At 34.3% G+C, this 24,817-nt stretch overlaps 1 protein-coding gene across 1 annotated transcript in view; it reads right to left on the reverse strand.

Annotated features, from left to right (window-relative positions):
- The window catches only part of LOC114337264 (echinoderm microtubule-associated protein-like CG42247), a 195,660-nt gene that overhangs the window by 61,051 nt on the left and 109,792 nt on the right, over window positions 1-24,817 (reverse strand). Inside the window, exons 9-10 of the mRNA XM_028287679.1 lie at window positions 10,646-10,906; window positions 4,724-4,852 (exon numbers count right to left, since the gene is read on the reverse strand). Coding sequence (XP_028143480.1) covers window positions 4,724-4,852; window positions 10,646-10,906 — 390 coding nt within the window. The remainder of the gene's footprint in view (window positions 1-4,723; window positions 4,853-10,645; window positions 10,907-24,817) is intronic.

A 24,817-nucleotide genomic window follows, 5' to 3' on the forward strand; every position in this document is an offset into this window, starting at 1 on the left:
ACGGCACATGTATTTTGTCCGACAGAACAGACTTAAACTCTCCGAACAGAGATTAAACTCTCATGCAAAAATCAGACTGCTATTTATCACCAAATGGGCGTTTTAATGAGTGGAACATGTAGAATATGTCAAATGACAGGAATTATGACAGGTGATAAATAGCAGTCTGATTTTTGCACGAGAGTTTAATCTCTATTCGGAGAGTTTAAGTCTGTTCTGTCGGACAAAATAAATGTGCCGTTTTCGTGGTCTGACCGTTCCAAATTTTTAACCTGTTCCACACATAAAACTGCCCCTGTTCCAGTGTTCCCATATATCAAAGTTTATCCGACTAGACACCCTTAAGCTATTAACAAATTTTCAGTTTGCTATTAATCAACTTTTTTTTCATACGCGGGATCCAGACCTATTACTTAAAAACTTACTTTTGTCATGTATACCGGGTGGTGAATCGTCAAACGGGGCGTAGAAAACTCAATGGAGAATTCTAAATTGCTGAATTCCTGCTATCCTAATTATTTTACATCAAAAGTCATGAGAAACCACTTAGAAGTTTTCTAATGCTGAGATTGACATAAAGTTTGACATGGCATAACCAAGATGTATTTATTTTGAGTTATTTGATTAAACACTTAAAAAGTAATGTTTTTTTTTGTCAAGTAAAATGAATTTGTGGAGTTATAATAACTACTCCTATTCGCTGTGTGCAAGTACTTGGAGGGGATACGAGTAACGATAATGCGCGAGTCGCGGAGAAACCTTACAACTTTCCAACATATTTCCTAAATATTTCATATTGTCAAATTGACGTATATTTCTGTCATTGTAGAAAATGGAATTTCGCAAATGCTGTGTTATAAATTGTAAAAATTATATATGTTGCTCGACAATATTGATATGATATGCAATTATTAAAGCCAATTTAATTATTTGTATTTTGTTTGTAGTATGTACTGCATTTTAATTATTAATTTTATTTACTACATACCTACAATGTTTACGCTTTAATAACATAACCTGAATCTTACTTTTTCTTCTTATTATTTTTTTGGACTATGGCCTTGACAATTATCCAGTAACCAGGACTAATATAATTGGCCAATATAATTAAAAGTGCTAGACATGTTGCTGAGCTATGAAACCAGGTGTCGCTCTTCCGAACTTGCACGGTCTTAATAGAGATTACCGTAGATTTCTTAAAGGTTATTTTGTTTGTAGACTTGCCACCTACACCTTGTGGATTCACGTATATTGTCTAGCCATTCACCTATATTATTGCAATTGTTTTGGAGACCATTACCTAACTTCCTAGGACCATCAACATAGCAGCAGTTTTTGCTTCCTTCCCTACAGCCTTCCACATGATTTTGATGTTTGTCAGTGCCTGGAGGAAACACCCTAAAAGAACTTAGTTTTCGTTGGAACAGCTGTTGGATAAGTTAAGCTTTTGTTTATATTTTTTTTATATCAATATATTGATTCTGGTTCTCGTTTACAACAAATGTTATAAACTGTTTTATATGCATATGAATCAGGTACATTATTCATAGTTATTTTTGTGTAATAAATAAGAGGGGTTTGTTTGTTTGTTAATCTTAAATATATGTAGTAGAATTTTAGATACAGATTAAGTAATTAACTAGTTTTGATGGTAAATAAGCCACAATTTTACTAAAAAAATGATTTTATTAACGTTTCGACGCCCAAATCGGGTCGTTGTCAAAATACAAAAAATATTAATGAATTAAACAAAAATGTTGTTGCTTAGTAAAAAAATTCTTTTAATCATTTATTTAATCTGACTCATTTATATCTCCAATTCAGACATATATATTATACATTTTAAAGTAGAAGACTTTAAAATGATATTGCCAATATTTATCAGTTGCGTTCCTGGGACGACTTTACTGAAATATCTTTCAGTAAAGATATGTTCATTCGATTACATGAAATCAAAGCCAAAAAAAATCATAACATGCGTTCTGCCTTTAAAAAGACAAATTTGGCTTAATTAATTCCCATCAAAACTAGTTAATTGCAAAAATGCCACAAGAAAATAGCTTCAGAACAACAGATTAAGTAGGTAATGTTAAACAATAATTTGAAATAAATCAGTAAAAAAGTAAGCAAGGGAAGGGATAATTAAATTTAAATATTTACAGGGTTTCAATAGGGGAGTAAGTTTATGTTTAGGGTTTTTTTTAAATAGGATTAAATAAAAGAGTCTCTGACCCGACTTATTTCTAGTGATTGGTTATATCTCCCAGTATCTATGTGTAAGGATATAATTTACATGGATCTGGTATTTAGTTAGTTCGGACACTTAATAGTCCTATTGGTGAATACCTCACCGTTTAATTCCTGCTAGGTTCGGTCTATATTTGTGGTAACCATAGCGTTCTATTCATTCCTTTTGTTAAGTACCTTATCTAGCTTAGTCTAGTTATATGTTAATTACTAACCTTAGTGTTAAGACTTTTGCTATTCCCACGGACTTTGATTTTGATTGTTATCTTTAATAATACCTTTGCTTAGCACAGTTGTAGTGGTTTTTTTCTTGTTAGTGGCTATTAGGTCCTGTTCGACCTTTACACCACCCACTACTACTATTACTAAGTTTTGCTTTATATGTATATTAATTGTTCATAGACTGTTTTACTCTAGAACTCCAAATTTAACATACTTTCCTCCCCGAATATATGGCAAATGTAGATATTATATTTTTGCAAAATTTTGGAATGTGTTTAATTCGTAGAACAAATCTAACATTTGTTTTTAAAAGAGATTTCAGTTCTCTACAAATAGTTTTTCATGAATTTTAATGTAAAATAATTAGGGAAGCAGAAATTCAACAATTTAGAATTTTCCATTGATTTTCTTGTGGCCCGTTTGACGATTCACCACCCGGTACATGTTTATAAGTTTATTTTTAGCCATTCTTCCACTTTAATACATATGTAATGCTCTACCTCTACATAGTTCCATTTTTATTCTTTGTCTAATAATTTAGTATCAATCAGTTGTGGATCTAATTTTGGCCGTTATTATGACTTATGGTCACACCATTCAGGGTCGCCGATGTATGTAAGCACTTATCTAATAAGTACTGGTCTGTTTTAGAAATTTTGAGTTATTAGAAATATTTTGTGGAAAGGTAAAATTTAATATGCTAAAGATTTTTTTTAAATTAATGGGTAACATATGAATATCACATTTATTATAAAATGTGATTCTTAATTGACCAAACAGGAATCTTTAGTTTACTGTCCAAAATACTTTAGCTGTTCTAATACCTGACGAAAATTTGGTCTGTTAATTTGTTTAATTTCCTTTAAAAACCTGCTATTTTGTCTAATTACACCACCTCTTAACTTTTCATGGAATACATGAGTTTCAGTTGTCTACGACGAATAGGATTAATTTACTTTCAATTAATTAATTCATGAATAAGAATATACAATTATTAAAAATTGGAGAATCTCTGGTTAAAGATTCTCCAATAAAATATGTTCGCGGATTTTTACCAAATTTTAGTATACTATTGTACTTTAAAAAAGTAGTCTATAACTATTATTTTTAGCACTCTAGGTGACTCCGGGATATCCCCTCGAAAGGGTCAAAAATAGCCACTTTTACCCTATATTTTAAGAGCTATATCTGTGAGCATAGTGAACCGATTTTTAGCGCACATTTTATCAGTTGATCTTCTTCTTTATAACAATTTTGATTAATTTTGATTTAAAATGCCTCTTTTGAGCTTTTTGTGTTAAAAAACTTTACTTTATTGGTGTTTCAAAACTATTTTTTAAAGGCATGTAATGTAATAGTATGAAAAAATTGAGGATATGGCAATGGTGTTACATGTCAAATTATTGGGTGCACTAATATACAACCTGTCCGAAATCTGTTTGCATGAATTTAGCGCCGAAAACCATCGAGACTCCAGATGACGGGCCTTACCTGGGCACCAGGTGCTCCGGTGGTCTATTTTGATGGCGGATTCGTCTTCAGCAACCCCAAAAACTCCCGATTAACAAAATCTGGCCCTTAATATGCTTATTTTGACATGTTTATGCAATTTTGGATGCATTTTATGCACTACAAAATGCAATCATGCATTCCACCCATTTTTCTATAGTAAACTTTTTTCCTGACATCATCCTGAGCACAATGCAAAAAGTTGTAAGTCTCTAGGTGCTGTATTTAAAAATCTGTTTATTTTGTGCTAAATGCCCTCGTCTATTTGAATGGCATTTAAAAACCATTTTCTTTACCAATTTGTCGATTGTTTTCTTCGTTTAGTTAAATTTTGACAATTAGTTGAAAATCATAAAATTTGTAAATTTGCTTTTCGGTTTTCTGAACCTATAAAATAATAACCTATTATTTTATTTCTGAACCTATTCTTAACCTATAAAATAACCTATAAAATAAAACGTATCTTTTCTGGTTTTGAAAATTATTTCATCAAAAGTTTGAGATTTTAACAAGAAAATCATTTGTGTGCCAAAATCATTGGGCTCAGAGATAGAGCTCTTAAATATAGGGTAAAAAGAGCTCTTTTGGGTAGCCATTTAAAATTTAGTGTAAAACATTTTTGGCCCTTTCGAGGGGCATATCTCAAAAAATAGCTATAGGCTACTTTTCTAAAGTTCAATAATATATTAAAATTTGATACTATAAAAGTGGTCGAAAAGTAAAAATATTAGTAAAATAATGTTACCTGATTAAATCTTCGCTGTAAAGATCCCTCTAAAATATTATTTTTTGTTGTTCCAACGTATATATTGCCATCATTTCTACCAGGTCGCTGTGGATAAATTGATCTGACGCCCCCAAAAACATCAGGAAGCTGTAAATACATTAACTATTATAACCGATTTTGCAACAATGCTACAAATAATTTTTATGCACCATTATTGACTTTACTATTTTACTTGGGAAATAAGGCACAATTTAAGTTGGAATTTGAATTTATTTGACGTTTCCTCTTCCACTTCGGAAATCGTTATCAAAATACAAAATATTAATAAATTAAACAAATCTTGTTTATGTAGCTTGGTAAAAAAATCTTCTAATAATTTAATTGTATCTGACTCATTTATATTTACAATTCAGACATATATTATACGTTTTAAAGTAGACGACTTTAAAATGATATTGCCAATATTTATGAGTTGCATTTCTGGGACGACTTTATTGGAAGATAGTTCATTCAATTACATGAAATCAACTTTAACTTAAGAATAGTCGTCAGAAAAATCATAGCATGGGATTTAAATTAGCAACAAATATATAATAAATTAACTATCAATAAACACTACTTTCCTATGAAACAACAAAAACGAATTCTTAAATTAACACACTACTGCACTGAACAGATATCGATAAAGATGACAAAACAGATTAGAGAAAATCTGACGCAGGTTTGTCAAAATGACAGTGATAATTTCTCTATGTTGTCTAATTAGTTATTTAGTCAAAGTCGGTTCGCTAAACTCAGACACAACTGGCTAGTGATTTTAGGAGGTAATTTTTTTGTTTTTGGCCAATTTTGCCAAAATTGGCAAAATTACTAACTATTTAGTAATTATTAAATATTTGTAATTATTTTTTTGCCAATTTTACCAAATTGGCAAAATTACTTACTAAAATCACTAGCCAGTTGTGTCTGAGTTTAGCGAACCGACTTTGTAATATGTTCGATTTCTTGTTAGAAATAAAAATTTTTAGTAGTTCCAAGATTACACAAAATCTAGGCATGGGATAAAAAAGTTTATTTGAAGAAAGTTTATTTTTTTTTCTTCTTAATGGCGGTACAGGCTCCTTTTTTCAATATTTTATTTAGTTATAGAGTAATTTCCACGTACTGACATATTTCTGAAATTGGGCTCTGTACCGCCATTCTTTATTATATTACGAATATGTGTGCAAAATATCTCGACAAAATATTCAAAATTAGAGCCGCAATCTTGGAACGCGTTTGTTGCTACCTGTTGATCGCTACTGTAGCCTCTTAAGCAAGATTTACATTTTCATCCGTATCGTATACAAGCCTTCCATGAAATCACCGTAAACGACTATCCCCAAAGGCTACCCTTCTGTAATTAGTTTCTGAACAATCTCAATAATAATGATGATGTATTAGGAAAAACCTTTTTTACTGACGAATATTGTTTCATTTTTCTGGGTGCAAAAATTCTCAGAATATGAGGATGTGGAGTGCAGATATCCGGCATTATTTTATTGAAACGCCTTTTACTGAAGTCACTGAAGGTGGATATGAGCTATTACCTCCTATTTCGTTGAACCTCCATCAATTTTCATGAAAATTGGTGAGTAGTTAGATGATACCCCAAGGAAAGAAGTGACATGTACCAATTTGCGCTTTTACCTTGGAGGTGGATGCCACCCCTTCTCGGGGGTGAAAACGATTTTATTAAAAATAACCTCAATTTTAACAATAACTTTTTGTGAAAACTAATAGTTTTTGAGTTATTTATAAAAAACCACTTTAACATACATTTTTTTCACCAAAAATTAAAATCTTTGATCTTAATAACTCAAAAAGTATTGCTTTAGTTTAATAACTTCATATAACAAATTTTGCTACAATTTCTTCCTCCTGTGATTTATGGGGTTATTTTTAATAAAATTGTTTTCACCCCCGAGAAGGGCTGGCCTACACCCCCAGGGTAAAAGCCCAAGTGTTGGCACTATGTTACTTTTGTTTCTTGAGGTATCTTCTAACTACTCACCAATTTTTATGAAAATCGATGAAGGTTAAACGAAATCGGTGTTGGAAACCTTTCAGTGAGTGCACTATTGATATTCACAGAAACTTGGAATTTGGGATGCTATTAGCAAGCGACGTATTGTAAAACCCAAATTTTTCGAAGGGATTCTAAATGCTGAAAGATACCGTAAATAAATTCTAACTCCATTTTATAAATAGCTGCATTCTATAAATTTTTTTAAATCAATTATTGATGGATGGTGCATTAATAGGAGGATATTTTCAGCAAGACGAGGCTCGAATTTATACAATGCTGCAAGATTTGACTTTTTCGACAATAGGGTCAAAAGTTTAAATACTTCTATTATATTCCCCACTCGATCATGATTAGACTTCCTGTTATTTCTTTCTATGGCCACATTTAAAAAATTAGATTTTTAAAACTCATATAGCCGATTTGGAAGATCTTAGATAACAGTCCAGGGTAATAAGGTTTTTTCCATGACACTTCAACAGCCAGGGTACTGAAAAGTTTTTTTGACAGGTAATACCTATAAGAACAAATTGTAACTATTTCCTGCGTAGGATCTGACGGCCATTTTTATTTATAAACAATTTAGTGCCAAAAACAGCATTTTTCCTTTTTTTTTTCAAATCAATATAAAACAGTGCAACTTATGGCTTTTTTAGTAAAAACATCTTCTAGAGCAGTGTTTCCCAACCTTTTTTTGTGCCATGCCCCACCTTTGTTTTTCTAAAATTCTCATGCCCCCTATGTAAGAATAATTTTTAATACAAAAAATTAATTATTCACTAACGTGGTTAGCTTCAGTCTCAAGTCTCCACGTTTTGTTATGTCCAACCAATTTTCCTTTACCAGTAAATCAGTAAGTTTTTATACAATGAAAAACTGACTCATCATTTTGCAATTCTGCAAATCCTTCTTTATACTGCATATTTAATATATCAGAAAAATCCACGAACATTGGCTGCATGATCCATTTTGAAAAATCAATTTGTTTTATATCAAAAAATCTTTATTTTAAATCAGTAAATAGAATATTGATGATTGGCAATAACAAGTAAAGAGGTATCAGTTACTTCACATTTTTGGAGCCAATGAAACTGTTCAAAGGTTTTGTTGTTAGTACGTTTCTGACGTAACTCAATATGGGTAATGATACCAAATATATTCGCTTTGTATCGACAAGAGTTTTATTTGTTCCTCGAAGTTGCGTATTTAATACATTTAGTTTTAAAGATTTCCACTAAATAATTCACAAATGCTTCACCATCGATAGTGAACAGATACTTCATTTCAGGTTTGTCATTTAAAAAATCGTTAGCAGAAGCAAACAGTTCTATAAATATTTTCGAGCAGTTCCTTTCAGATAGCCATCTCACTTCAGTATTCAGTATGAAGTAAAAGTCTCACGTGGTCTTTATTTTCTTCTTCACAAAATAACTTAAACAGATGCTCACATTTGGCATTAGATTTAATACCATTAGCACACTTTATTATGTAATGAATACTTCATTTAGAACAAGTGAGATGTTTTGAGCTACCAAGATGTTCTTATAAATACCACAATGCACAAGAATTATTCCTGGATTCGCATCTTTCATGAATTTTAAGCAGCCATTTTTCTTGCCCATCAATCCATCAGCACCACAAGATGCAAGTTATCAATACTGTCTCAATGTCTCTCAAAGTTGATTCAGCCATTTGCACTGAGAAATTTCATGTTTTCAGCTTTTCAAGTTGTGCTTCAATATCTTACTTCACATTTTTGGAGCCAATGAAACTGTTCAAAGGTTTTGTTGTTAGTACGTTTCTGACGTAACTCAATATGGGTAATGATACCAAATATATTCGCTTTGTATCGTATTTCCCAAAAATGGCCTATTCTCCGATAATCAGCCCAGACTATAAAATTTCTGTTTTTAAGTTGATAGTTTTTTGACAATTATATTTTAAAATAAACGGGCAATCCAAACCCATTTCGTCTATTCTTCCACTAACAGTATGTTACTGAGTGACATACCTTTTACGTATTTCTTATCTTTTCCCAGAACCGTTATAAGAAATGCTGATATTGACGGTTTTATTAAAAACTCTCTCCAGTTTTAGCGACGAATAAAGAAATCTGATAACTAGCCCCAAACACACGATTATTAGTTGAAGTATGAGAAGTAAATAGAGACTTTAATATTCTTCACCGAAATCTAGCATTGCAATTAAATGGCCCGGAAGGAAAGGGTTAAACTCGTGTCGAGTCCATATTCGAATTGCCCCCCTTAACAATCAAATTTCCACCCTGTGGGGCGTGGGCCCCACGTTGGGAAACATTGTTCTAGAGCATGGAAAAAGCTTTAAAATGACGTATTACAAAGTTATAAATAAGTTACGAAATAAATATAATTACGAAAAAAGGTCGAAATTGCAAAAAAAATTAATTTCGCAATACCTATTGTAAAAATGAGTGTACAACTTTCAAATTTTTGTTAAATGAGGGTTGTTTAGTGCTTAATATGTGATAAAAATTTCAAAGCGATTCATTCAATTGTTTAAATTTTATTTAAATTGTTTATCCCAGAGAGCATTTTTTTTGCAATATCATACGTCAGAAAAAAATGATGTTAGAACCATTCCACAGGTGTCAAATGAAAGAGCATGAGCTATATATTCAAATTGGTTAAAAAAGTGAATAAAAAAATGCATTTATCAGTAATAAATAATTATTCAAAAGTATCGTCAAGCTGTCCTTATAAACTTTTTATTTTTTTATGTAATAAATTATATATATTTATTACAAATTTTTATCAATTATTATATAAATAACATTAGGTACATTGGTAGATGTACACCTAAACGAGGGTAAAAAATAGATTTAAAAAAAATTATTCAAAAAGTTTATAAGAAAAAATCGACGATACTTTTGCATAATTATTTCTTACTAATAAATGCATTTTTTGTTTACTTTTTTTAAACCAATTTAAAAGTTTAGCTCATGCTCTTTCATTTGACACCTGTAGAATAGTTCTAAAATCATTTTTTTCTGACTTATGTTATTACAAAAAAAGCTCTCTGGGATAAACAATTTGAATAAAAATTAAAATCGCTTTGAAATTTTTATTACATATTAAGCACCAAAAAACCCTTATTTGACAAAAATTTCAAAGCTGTACACTAATTTTTACAATAGTTATTGCGAAATAAATTTTGTTGCAATTTCGACCATTTTTCGAAATTATATTAACAATAAATGAGTATATCAAACTTTGTAATACGCCATGTTAAAGCCTTTTCTATGCTCTCGAAGATGTTTGTACCTACTAAAAAAGCCTTAAGTTTCACTGTTTTCCATTGATTTGACAAAAACAGGAAAATATAAATAAAAATAAATAAAAATGGATGCCAGATTCTACGCAGGAAATAGTTACAATTTGTTCTTATAGGTATTACCTGTCGAAAAAACGCTTCAGTACCCTGGCTGTTGAAGTGTCACGAATAGGGTACCTATATTTTTTTCTTATTACCCTGGCCTATAAAGAATAGAGAATCATATTGAAGAATTAAATAATGGGTACCCCCTGGATTCTAAACAATGTTATATACTCAATGACAGGAAGAGTTACGTTATGTATAGATGTTGGTGGTGGATATATACAACATCTTCTTTTATTTTATTTATTATTGTTACTTGTAATTTAGTTAAATATTTTTTTGATTTTTGATTTAAGTTCTGTGTTAAAGGTTTTGGCTGATTTTTTTGTGTTTTACAATGTTAATTAAAATTAATTTATAAACCAATTCACCAATTCAGATTAAAACAAGACATACGCAATTTTTTGCTCGGATAGCTTTGATGAAAATAATTGTGAATCGCTCGTTATAAACCTACTTACTTTAGTATCTGTTATCTTTTTGTAATTCTGCAAACTATCCCATGCTGCTATTCTTCGATCTTTTTCACCACCTGATAGCAATGTACCCTCGGAGAGCATGATTAAGGAACTAACACCTTTGTTATGAGCCTCATATTCCATTCGCACAAAATAAGCGCCATCAGCGTCTACACTATATATGGTTATAAAACCATCACTATCAGCTGTTATTACGTCTCCATCTTGTTCAAACTGTAAAGAGGTTATTAACGTCCTGGAAGGCTAAAAAACATAACTCGTTTAATGCTATTAATCATTTCCCAAATAAAGTATATATGATAAAGTTCATTTAGTCCAAGTTGTAAGGCCGTTCCATTAGGAAAAATGTTTCTGATTCGGTTTCTTTGCAGATTTCAGTTCAAAAATGTATCATTTAAATAAATCTTTATATACAACTATAGTGTTGGTCAATTTTAAACAAAAAATGTCTCTCTTGCCATTTTTCTCTAAGTTTAGAGTTTTTGAGTTATACATACGCGATTTAAACCTGAAGATGCAAAAATAAGCTTATTCGAGGCTTGACAACTCATTTCAATAATTATTTTTGAGGTTGCGAAGTGCCTAAATTGAAGTTTAAATATCCAGTTTATAGATTCTAAAAAGTAACCGTGGCTTATTTCAATTTAGGTAGTAGTTTTTAATTGGTAATTATGCGCTTTCACTCCATTTTTAAGCCTGACGCATATGGACGACTCACTACAGTACATATACGTATTTACGCGAAAAATTACCAACGAATACTTGACATTTATTAAAATTTTTTAATTTATGATTAACATAGTTTTTTAAACAATTTATTTATTAAATTAATTGTTGTCATTGTGCTAATTAAATACTGTAGCAAGAAGAATAAGTGTGCGCGTGCCTTTACCTAATAGGTGTAGACGTACGTTAACTGAATGAGTGACAGTTCGAGTTCTGCAGCTAACTTCGGGGAGGGAGGTTATGAAGATGCTTGGTCACTCCTAGACTGTTTTTTTAATATTACTTGTTACTTTTACAATAGTTGTTAGCTTAGACAAGGAAAAAAGAGAGGACGGGTAACACTCATTTAACACACACGTTCCAAAAGTGAAGCCGGTTTTTGGTTTGTTTGTCACCAAAAACATGGCGGTCACGTCAAAAATAACAATGGGTTGCCAGTGGTGGGTGTTCGTTGAAGGTTAAAATTTCATAAAAAATAAAGTAAATCATCATCTAAAATTCGTAATAAAAATATATGTATGTATTGAAACATATGTACGTAATATGAGCAACTTAATAAAACATTTACCGTACACAAATTCTTCATTTTAAATACATTTCATGTTTTTATTTTAAATACTTAATGCATAACAATACCCCAAAGATACGTCGATGATCAAAATCTCTGGTGTCGGTTTGGCTTCACTTTTGGTCATAGGATTACTCGTCCTCTCTCTTTCCTTGTCTAAGGTTGTTAGACACAAATCAACACGTTTCACTGGTCTCGGTCTCACACAAATATATTAAACCTAAAATAAACTGTTTGCACGTTTATTTCCCAGGCAATCCTACAAGAATGGCGACCCAACGTTAGGCCCTTTTCAACACAAAAAGTGAACCAATACCTTTTGTGCGAAGGAAGAGAACCAACAAAAAGGCTTTGTGAGACTGTTATTTGCGAATATAAGTTCTTAAAGGTAACTTACAGTGACCAGATTCAAGAGTGTGTCCCAAGTAGCAATTTTTCGACGCATTGGTCGTCAGTACAAACAAATGCACTGTCTACAACGTTGCCCGAGAGCATTTTCAGTTGTTTCGGCCAACGTCCCCTACCCCGACTGACATTACGATGTTACAACCTGTAGTTATACGGGCAACTAATTTATTACCATTTTGACAACTACATATCACACTTCAGTTTTTTCAACAATCGCAACGACTTAAAAATGTTATAATGCTAAACTAATTATTATATATTTTATTTTGATAGAAATTTTCGATTTATTTAACAACCTGTTTATTTGTTTTTTTAATAGCCCGGTTTCCATTGTTTTATCAGTAGATTCGAGATTTGATAACCATCTTTGTATCTGCTTTGGTAGACAGGGTTGCCAGGTCAGTTTTAATTCTTTCAGTAGTTTTGTTTTCACAAAATCAGGACATTCTTTTTAGGCCATGTAAATATACAGTAATACAGTGATATACACATCCGTCCTAAATGTCACAAGAGCAATTCCGCAAAATTGGAAACCTAATTATTCCAAACCACCAACTGGTAATTATCATTTTTTAGCTAAAATCTACTAAATCAAAAACTAAAATATACTTAAGTATTTTTGGGATATATTTGGGATTTTTTAATAAAAACAACAGCTTACTTAAGGGGATAGGCGCAAAATGTCGTCTGTTAAAATGTTCAATGTATTTTAAATGTTTTCGGTTTTTGCGAATCCTTAGAAAACTAATAAGTATTTCTGAAAAATTTAAACGCACAAAGAAAGATTACGTTATTACGGAGGACCGAAAGTCCCTGAAAACTTCTATAATGTTTATTTTAATACGTTACAGGGGTGAAAAAAAGAAAAAAATTAGTTACTTTTAATTCGAAATATCTCGTTCAAAAGAAACGTTTTGGTTTTTCTAAATAATGCAGTCTTTCATTCTGCGTTTAAATTTTTCAAAAAGACTTATTATAGTTTCCTCATGATTCGAAAAAAATGGATCAAATTCTGTTGAATTTGATTTAATTGAAAAAAAAAAACCAAAAATCTACTAAAAATATTGCCTACTAGAATTTTTTAAAAAATATCAAAAATCTACCAAAACAGTAGAAATCTACTAAATTTGGCAACGCTGTTAATGAGAATGATACACTTTTGACACTGGTCACATGACCTCTGTCACCCAATAAGAGGGTGCGTTCTAAAATGGTTTTGATAGTCGGCGCGGCCGGGTTTGGTTGGCGATTGGACTTCTAAGTTGTCTTATCCGTCTAAGGTTGGTAATTAGGTATTTTTTTAGTAATATTGGTAATATTGTTTAATGCGCCATTTTGGTTTTACTTGAGATTTTTGGGATGTAAAGAAAATGAAAACACAGAATATAAAAAATGCAGGCATTTTCTGATAACTTTAAAAGCACCATCAATACATTAAATTTATACAGAACATCTTTAACATAAATTTTGACTTTTATATTAAAATTTGATTTTTTAGATTTGCATATTTTTTGTCAAAAATGTCATAAAAAAGCAGCGCGTGTGTTTTTTAAAGGTGAAATATCCATATTTGACGGTAATCTGAGATGCGTTTATAAATTTCACATCAGGTAATAAGTCCTTTATGTATTTATATCATATAAATTTAAATACCCAATACGATGTCAAAACAGTTTACTTTTTGGTTTTCGGATTCACCATACAGGTGTTAAAAATATAGGTAAAAAAACATAACTAGTCTGACTCCTTGAGCAACCATTGCACGCGCAGGTGCTTTTTATAGTCGCTTCAGTTGTCTTATGCAACGGTTACGAAACGATGTTGCTTAAACAGGAGGTTGCCTTGGCAACGTCAAGACAACTCAAAAATTGTCCACCAAATCAGTGCAGAATAGGGTCGTCTTTTAGGCAATAACAACGTTGTAAGAAAACGTTGTCACGCGGTAGACAACGTTGTCGCGTCGACAAATTGCTACTTGAGTGTATACTCTTTGCTGTTGAATATCCTTTTAAACTGCATTGTTGTGCTAAAATACCAACGCTTTGGTTTAATTGTGCTGTATGCCTGTATGAATGTCAGTTTGGACTATCCTATGATTTGGATATCGTCTAATGAGCAACTATAACCTCAGAAGTGCTTCTAAGTTCACAGAAATTTCAGAACTTAGCTCAGAATCCAAAAACTGCTTACTTGATCGTGAATCATCTGTTGCCATGCAACAAGACGAGTCTGCTGTTCCCGCTCCCATGCAACAAGACGAGTCTGCTGTTCCCCCTGCTCCTATAATGATGGCCAATGAACAAGTTCAAAGTTTAATTGCTAGCAGTACCGGCGCTAGGGTATAAGGCGTCCGCCTGCAAAAGAAGCATAGGCACTCTTCGGTTTCTTTTAAATTAGTATTTTGTATAGCACCGGCAGAAAAAAGCTCATTTTGGCGCCCCCCAAACAAGGGCGCCCGCCTGCAGTGCATCCCTTGCAGGCCCGTTATCGCCGGCCCAGATTGCTAGTATGACAAAAGTAATTGTCCAAAATCAGGCCCAAAGCATTACTAAAAGTGGAAACTTTTCAAGTTTTTCTTCCAGATTTTCTGGCAATAAAAATAAAGATGTAGAAGCATTTATAAGTGCCATAACCATTTTTAAAGACTGTGTTAGCATTTCAGATGAAAATGCAATAAAAGGTTTGCCGATGTTATTAGATCATCATGCTGCAACTTGGTGGCAAGGTATCCAATCCACAATCCTTAGTTGAAATGATGTGTTAAAGGCGTTAAGACACTCTTATGGTTTGAACATACCACCATATAAAATTTTCAAAGAACTGTTTTCCCGTGATCAAGGTGAGAGAGAACCGACAGATATCTTTGTTAATTCTTGTCGTGCACTCATTGCTAGGTTCCCAAAACCACCTGAACTACATATAACTCATTAAATTGACATGGTATATGCTTTACTCAATCGTAGAATTGGAAAGACTTCCGAGAGATCAAATTAAATATTTTGCTGATCTTATTGAAAAATCAAGAGCGATTGAAGATAGTTTTGAAGAGAAGCCTAAAGATAAAGGTAATGCACTGGTTGGAAACAAACCCTCTGGAAATAATGACAGCAAATCTACCAGATCAAGACCAAAATGTCAGTTTTGTAATAATTTTAGGCATGTGCAAGAAAATTGTCGTAAATTTGCTCCAACTCAACAAAGAAGTTAATCCAGCACTTCTCAAGTTTCAAATGGATCTAGAGTTACATGCTATGGATGCGGAGCACCTGGTTATATAAGGTCCCAATGCAGGCCCGGACTGGACCGCTGGCCCACCGGCCCGCGGGCCGGTGCGCCTTTTGCCTTCGTTAGTATATATCCATTAAAAAAATTAAACGCTGAAAATTTTTTTTAACCTTTACACAAAGACTAGGTGGCAACCATTCCCCTAAAAACTGTTTTTACTTAATGAAGAAACAAACTGTTATAGAAACCTATATAATGAAGGTACAACAAAGTATAACTTTTACCAGGTATCAGATAATCAAATAGCACAGATACGACGCGCGGCGCCCTCTAAGACCATTTTTACGATTCGGGCGCCTTTCGTAGGTATCAATATCCGGTGATTCTATTATAATACATAGGTAACTTAGATACTACGCGCGGCGCCCTCGAAGATAATTTTTACGATTCGGGTGTCTTTCGTAGGTATCAATAATTTTCGCTGTTTCTGTTATAATAAATAGCTTAGATCCGACTCGCGGCGCTCTTGAAGACCATTTTTAGATTCCTTTGCCTTTTGTAGGTATCAATATCCGCTGTCTCTATTATAATAAATAGCTTAGATACGACGCGCGGCGCCCTCGAAGATAATTTTTACGATTCGGGCGCCTTTTGTGCGCCAACTTGTCAACTTTTATCAGGTATTAGATTGTTGCGCCCCAGAATCATAAATAATGAAGCCATTGGGTACAACAAAATACAAATTGTCAACTTGTAAAGGTATTAGATAATCAAATGGCTTAGATGCGACGCGCGGCGCCCTCGAAGACCAATTTTACGATTCAGGAGCCTTTCGTAGGAATCAATATCCGCTCTTTGTATTATAATATAAGAGTGTTACATCTCACAATTGGCCTAAAATATATGAGTGCAGTCTTCTGCGCTCCATAACTACATTATACATGTAGGATTGTTGCGCCCTAGAATCCTACATAATGAAGCCCGTGGGCGTAGTAGAAACGCAACTTTGTCAGAATGCGTTTCTACTACGCATTATCCTATCATTCCATTAATCATTTACATCCCATTTATACTCCGGGCACTGAAGTGAGGCAAAAAGTCGCCTCGCTACTGGACTCTCGTGCCTGATGGCGTCCCTTGCCACATCTGTAGCAGGAGTCGCTCTGTTTTCTCTCTTGCAGTCGGTTTTACCATGACCGAACTGTAGGTATCTGAAACATCGGCGGACATGCAGTCTCTCTTTCGTATCTTGCACGAGTTATAGCCAATATGTTCTCTTTCCAGTACTTTTTTAGCTGCGATGCGCGTCAGTCTGACTATGACGTTTGTGTTGCCTTCTCTATTTTCCCTTATAGAGACGAGTTTGATGTGTTAGATTTTCTGCTGCTGGTATACCTGCGAACCTGTCTCAGGATTAACTTTCTGACATCACTGCCTATATTAAATATATCCACCTGGTCCTGATAGCCCCGGACGTTCTCTACTACGTTTTCCTCCGTGCGGGCCACGCTTATCTTCTTCAGGTGTTCGGCCTGTTCTTTCCATGCCACTTCGAGCTTTAGGTCCCTGTACCTAATCTTCTTAGCGGTTTTGACACCAATTTGACTCTTCCTCGTGTCTGCACTGTCTTTGTTTAGCTTTAGCAACTCGGCGTAGGATTTTCCACCTCCCTTCACGATCACCTTCTGCGTCACCACGTTCATACTCCTCCAGCGTGAGGTGGAGGTCCACGCCCATAAAGGTGACTTCGAGAAGCTTCCTGAGGTTCCTGCCTCTGTAGCCCCCCCTATACTCTTAGGGAAGCCTCTCTGATCTCCAGTGTCTCTATGTCTTCCCTCAATAATTTAGAGATAATTGCCAGTAGTCTCTTGTCCCCTTCCATTTCCGTCACCCCTTTCTCTACAGGGATCATGAAAATAGTCTGACGATTTCCCCGGTTCTCTTTTTCCTAACTCTACCTTGTAATTGTGATAATAGAATTAAGTGGGAGGTCTCTTGGTCTGTATGTACCTACTGCACTTACTACCAGTTTCGGTTTTTCCTGGTCAGTCGTTGGACCTTTCCCTTCACCTAGAAGTCCAGGTTCCAAGACCACTACTAAGTCGCCTGGAGGTTTATTTCCTCTTCCCGGTTTGACGACCGTAAAGTAAAGTAATCTTCTTCCTATTCTAATTTATAATGTAAATTTTTTCAAAGCCTCTTTCTCTTGAGATCAGGACCGTTGCGATCTTTTGTATCTTTCTTTCACTAAGTTATTCGGGAAAGAACTCTTCGAAGTCCATTTGTGTGGACACGCTTGCCGCCTCTTAGTCGTTCCTTCCTCACCGCTTTCCTCTACTATTATATTTCGGTTCTCAATGCTGCCGAGGGCGACTTCTCTGAAAGTGCCCTCCATGTCTTCGGTGGACAGTGGTCTTCGATAGTTTAAGGACAGCGTGAGACGGTTCTCCAATAGAAAGACGATGAGTTGAAAGACCACGAAAACGATGGAACGACAAATTACTAGAGGAACATTGAAAAAACAGACAGTCATGTCTATACAAAAAGAAGAAGGGGTCTTTAGTGACTCTTTTAAAGCTTTTTACCTCATTCTTGATTTCGACTTTCGTGTTCTTATGGTCGGACATTAGTTTCACTAAATTATTTGTAACTGGTAAGTTTATGCATTGATCTTACCTTAGCCGTTATTTCGGAACTCTACTCCTTCTCTCTAGATATTTGCTCCCCAAGTGAGGAGCTCTTTTGCAAGGTTGCCTCCGCTGGAAGCTCCGTCTTGTTCAGGTCCCTACCCCTGACCAGAATTCTTCCAACAGATCCCCTTTTTCCGAAATCTTCTTCCTCTTTTCTTTTTCGCTGAGTTCCCTTGGTTCCCTTCACTACTGATGAACACGATATTATCATCTCATTCATAGCTTGTTCCAGCTTGCATCACCACCGGTGACTCGCTCCATTGTCCCTTCGTTTTGTTTTATTTTTTCCTGCGTGATTAAATACTTATCCATAGTTCCCATGAGTAGGGGCGAATTATACTGTCCGGCGAGGCAGTGCGCCTTTACCTACGTTAAGGCTTGAATTTCAAATTTCAAAGCGTTTCGTCAGTTATCCGAGGGCTCCGTTTGCGGCTGCCTGATCTATGTCATTCACTTCACCACTCAGGGACGGATCGTCTGACACCGTGTGGTTGCGGATATTTTATCTAGGTTTACTCTTCTATTATATCTAGTAGAGCGCTCTAAAAATTTGAAAAAATTCAAAAAGTGACTTATATTGAACACCAATCATGATTTTTGTTAATTGTTTTTGAACCAGTAGATTACTCTGTAGAAGCAGTTGAAAAATGACTCAAACTTTTCAAAAATTTGTTTTAAATTTCCAGAGATCACCAAAAAATATAACGGAGTAAAAGGGATACTGGGAAACTGAAGCTATATTTTTATGGCATCTTAATATAATTTACTATTTTCAATAAAAATAGTAAATTACTTTATGGTTTAAATTAAAATAAACTTAAAAAAATCACCAGTAATATTTATAGCGTTACTAGAAAATACATGCGTTAGGATTTTAAAAAAGTTTGATGTAAAGAAGGGGGGGGGGTCTGGCACCTTTTTTAGGATTTGGGTTGGCGCCTTTTTATGTGCCAGTCCGGTCCTGTCCCAATGTCCTACTTGTCGCAGTTCGAGCAATCAGCCCACCTCTTCAAATTCAGCTACTACCACTCACTCTTCAAGTCTAGATGTGCTTTACACAGATGTATGTGCAGTATCCCTCATGTCTAGACCGTTGATTGAAGTTAGTATTGTTGGAAGACATGGGTTAGTATATATCGATTCTGGCGATAGAAATACAATTGCAGGTAATCTTTTATTTAAACATTTTTGTTCAATAAATTTACTCTACGAAGAGACCAAACTAAATATGACTTTAGCAGACGGACATATACGCCAAGTACAGGCTAGAATTTATAATGCTATTGTAGATCTACGAGGAAGGAAAATTCTACTAATTTCTACTAAGAAAAAACTAGGCTACGCTGGAAGGCCCATATTAAAAAGAAACGAGAACAGCTTAACATGAAGTATAAAAAAATGTATTGGCTATTGGGAAGATTGTACAGACAAATTGCAGGTCTTTGTTAACAAATGTCTACGAAGAATTGTTCGTATTTTCTGGCCAAACACCATCAGAAACGAAGATCTGCTACACCTGACCCAACAAAAGAGGGTAGAAAATGAAATCAAATACAGAAAGTGGGGGTGGATAGGTCACACACTCCGAAAAGATAGTTCCAGTATTGCAAAAAATGCCCTAGAGTGGAATCCCCAAGGAAAGAGAAAAAGAGGTCGCCCAGCACAAACTTGGAGAAGATCCATCATGGACGAGATAAGAAGTCAAGGAAAGTCTTGGAATGAGTTGAAGGCCCTAGCGCAAAATAGAACCCGATGGCGCGTTTTCACTGAAGCTCTATGCTCCACTTAGGAGTTCAAGAACATTATATATATATATATATATATATATATATATATATATATATATATATATATATTGGGAAGACAATCCACTCTCTCGATCTACAATAAAATACTTTTGTATAAACAGATTATAAAACCTATATGGACATATGGCATCCAACTATGGGGCTGCGCTAGTAATACAAATTTAATTATCATTCAACGATTCCAAAACAAAGTGCTAAGGAGCATTGTCAACGCTCCATGGTACTATAGGAACAGTGATCTCCATAGGGACCTAGACATGGATACTGTTAACAAGACCATTGAAAAATTTGCCAACAGTCACGAACAACGACTTCTTCAACACGTCAATGTTGAGGCCATCCAGCTCCTCGACAACACGGATCTAGCTAGAAGACTCAAGAGAAAGAAAACCTTCGAGTTAGTTAAGTGAAAAATAGTGCACGGTGCAAATGATAGGTACAAGTTAAAATTTGTGCAATATATTAACAGAACCTAGGGGGTACTATCGAGTTTGTCCTTAGTCTTAAGTTTTTTAGTAGTAATTTAGGTTAGAAATAAGTAGCTCATTGATCACATTATTTGATCAGATTGTAATGTCCTTAAGCATCTTATTGGTGTTAAATAAATAAATAAAAAAAAATTCTTTTTTAGTTTTAGGACACAATCTTCACATCCTAATAGGTCCCCATAACGCTCGCGTAACTGCAAATTTAGCATACTTGCCTCCCCTACTATTAATAAAATTTGCCTTTCTGAAATCGATAAAACACCTTCTGTGATTGGGAACTACTTGTAACACACTTTGCTTGGTTTTTTAATTTCAGACATTTCATTGCCCCTCACAAAAGATGAAAAAAGCAAGCAAAGTGTGTTAAAAGTAGTTGAAACCCACAGAAAGTGTTTTTTTCTACGGCCGTGCTAAAAGAGCCACTTTCACGCACGCATTTCGTTTCCGAAAGTTGCACTTTCCCGCACGGCGTGTGTGAAAGTAAATTTTCCCGCACGGCGTGTGGGAAAGTAAAATACCTTGTAATATGGCATTATAATATATTATAATACATGCAATAAACTAATATTTAGATTATTTTCTAATTTATTTCAAATTTATCTTATTGTGTTCATGTTTTAATGAAATTAGCGCGATAATTCGACGAAATAAAATTATTTTGACATAATATTTTTTTTTCTTTTATTTAGCTAATGCCTCGAAAACTAATGGCCATTGGCATGGTAGGTACGGTAATTTTGAACAGTTAGGTACCTAGTGTCATGTGTAGTGTGTGTGTTGAGTAAGTGTCTTGTTACTTTGCAAAGTTGACGTCATTGTTTTTGCAAAGAGACTCTAATTGTATCCGAACGTCTGCGGTCCCTCCGGTGAGTACCGATCCCACAAGGACAGAAACTATATTCATTTATTAATTTATAATAAATGAAAAATTTCTGTCCCTGGTGAGATTCGAACCCACAACCTTTCGGATTTTTTCGATCCAAAGGCAGGCGCTCTTACCACTGAGCCACGAAGGGGGTTGACATAATATTTAAAAGTCAGATCAGTAGACAATTACAATGATTTTGAATGGTCGTCATGGAAACCAATATCGTCGTCGTGGTAACCCATTATATTGAAAGTTTGGTTTTGACAACCTTGTCAAAGAATTAATTCGTGTATTTTCACTTCTAAATAAAAATTTATATAACTCTATTTTTTGTGGCTTTTTCCAAACGTACGGCGTTATTGGAAATATTGTTCCTAACTCATGCGGAAAGTGTCTTCCCCGCACTTGACTGCTTGCCCGAACTCCGCTATCGCATCGTTCGGGTCAACGGCAGTCTCGTGCTTGAAAGTATCACTTTCCGCACTAGTTAGGAAAATAACTATACCGATTTCAGAAAGCAACTTTGATTTGTTTTTAAACAAACTTTTACTCATGTAGTTACTATTTTTCATTTGAATCAATTTGTAACAACTTTGTGCATTCGTTAATATACTGATGTAAGATTAGTCAGAAAAATGTGTTGTTTTTTAACGAGAATAATTTGCAGTCACGTACTCATAATAAAAGTGAAAAATGGGTAATATTTTAATCCCCGTATTAAAGTTGTTATCATGGCCTATGATTTTTTCTAATTTTTTTTCTTCAGGTGCAATCTCCGCTACGGAGGTTGGCAATCATCATAGCTATTTTAATTTTTGAGGCAGTAGCTCTAAATAGTTGTTTTGAGCTGCATCCAAACCATTCTCTCAGGTTCTTCAGCCATGAAATTCGTCTTCTGCCGATGCTTCTTCTGCCATCTATCTTTCCCTGCATTATGAGTCGCAGGATGCCATACTTCTCGCCCCGCATCACATGTCCGAGGTACTGTAGTTTTCTTTCTTTAATTGTAAGTTCAACTTCTTTCTCTTTACCTATTCTTCTCAGTACTTCATTGTTCGTAACTCGATCTACCCAGGAAACCCTCATAATTCTTCTATACGTCCACATTTCAAAGGCGTTAAGTCGTCTCATTGTCTCTACATTTAACGTCCATGATTCCAGTCCATAGTATAGTACACTATATACGTAACATTTCGTTAGGCGTACTTTAAGAGCTAATGTTAAATCTTTGCTACATAGGACCTTTTTCATTTTCATAAAATTAGAACGCGCTTTCTCGATTCTGACTTTGATTTCTGCAGTGTAGTCATTATTTTCGGTTATAAGTGTCCCTAGGTAAGTGTACTTTTTTACTCTTTCGATCTGCTGGCCCTCTACTATCAAGATTTCGTTAGTATTATGGTTGTTTTTACTAATTTTCATAAACTTTGTCTTTTTGATATTGAGAGAGAGTCCGTACTCCCTACTACACCTTACTATTTTACTCATGAGTATTTGCAGGTCTTGTAAATTATCGGCTATTATTACTGTATCATCTGCATATCTGATGTTGTTAACTAAGACTCCATTTACTCTTATGCCGACTGTTTCATCTTCCAGAGTTTCTCGCATTACCTCTTCAGAACAAGCGTTAAATAATAGAGGTGATAGTATATGCAGCTTTGCCTGACTCCTCTCTTTATTTCCATTTCTTCAGATGTTTCTGTTTCAATTCTTACTATTGCTCGCTGATTGTAATAGAGATGTGTTATTAGTCTTAAATCTCTTTCATCTAGGTTTTTAGTTTTTAGAATTTCCATGAGTCGGTCATGTTTTACTTTATCAAACGCTTTATTGTAGTCTATAAAACAGACGTAAAGAGAACGGTTAACATCCAAACATCTCTGTGTCAGCACGTTGAAGGAGAATAATGCCTCTCTGGTGCCCATTCCATTGCGGAACCCATATTGAGTGTCACTAATATCCAGCTCCAGTTTAGAGTGTATTCTGGCGTGGATAATTTTCAGCAGAATTTTCAAGGTATGTGACATTAAGCTTATGGTTCGGTAGTCACTGCATTCTTTGGCATTCACTTTTTTTGGCAAACACACAAATGCTGATGTCAACATTTCTCTATGGATGATTCCCGTAGTATAGATAGCGTTGAACAGTTCTACTATTATGTCCAGGTTTTTCTCGTTGACCAACTTTATCAGCTCGCTAGGTAATTCATCTGGACCAGCAGATTTATTGGTTTTCATAGAGTTTATTGCCTGACTAACCTCTGATTTGGTTATCTCTGGGCCTACATCTCCGGTTTGGCTATCTACGGATGTACTAGCTTCTCTCTGGTCATGAAATAGTTCCTCGATGCACTCTTTCCATCGTCGTAGTTTTCGTTCTGTCTCCATTGTAGTATTTCCGTTTTTGTCGAGCAATATATTTGAGGTTCTTCTATTTCCTATTCCGGCTAGTTCTTTGACTTTTTTATGTAGGTTGAAGTTGTCATATATGTTTTGAAGTTCTTCTATTTCTTTACATTTTTCAGAGAAGTAGGTTTCTTTAGCCTCCCTAATTTTTCTTCTTATTTGGTTTTGAAGCTGTTTATAGCGAGTCTTATTAATTGTTTTGTTTTTTCTTCTTTCATTCATCAACTCTAGAATTTCCTCCGTCATCCATTCTTCTTTCTTACATTTGGTTGTTGTAAGTACTTTCTTACTTGGCTCTAATATAGAGGTTTTGAAGAATTGCCACTGTTGTTCTACGTTGCAATTATTTCTTGGGTTTCTATCTAGATTTGTGTTGATTTCATGTTTCAAATTTTCTTTTGTTTCTTCTGACTTAAGTTTCTGTATGTTAAGTTTATTGTTGTTGCGGCTTTTTTGCGTCTTTTTTAGTTGAAGTTGAAACCTAGCAATAAGAAGACTGTGATCAGAAGATACGTCCGCTCCTGGATACGCCTTTACTGCCTGAATTGAGTTTCGATATCTGTGCTTTATTAGCATGTAGTCAATTTGATTTCTGACGATTTTGTTATCTGATTGATTTGATTCATTTGATTTGTTGTTTGATTTTTTCTAATAGGTATGTCAAAATAAAATTTAAAGCTGAGTTTATTTGTTTGTTTTCTTACACAAAGATATAGATTAAAATTAATTAAAAATCTTTGAAAAACCAAAAAAAAAATATTTTTTTGGGGGGCATGGAACAATGGTTAGGGTTAACCTTTTGAGCTTAAATTTGAAATTGAGGGTTTATGGCCGCCCAACATCAGAAAACAGTCTGGGAGATCAAAAAAGGAAAAGAAAAAAATAATTAAAAATCTTTGAAAAACCAAAAAAAAAATTTTTTTCGGGGTGATTAAGACAAGGGTGAGGGTTAACATCTTGGGCTG

This window comes from Diabrotica virgifera, chromosome 2 (genome assembly GCF_917563875.1).
Source record: "Diabrotica virgifera virgifera chromosome 2, PGI_DIABVI_V3a".
Lineage (NCBI taxonomy): Eukaryota > Metazoa > Arthropoda > Insecta > Coleoptera > Chrysomelidae > Diabrotica > Diabrotica virgifera.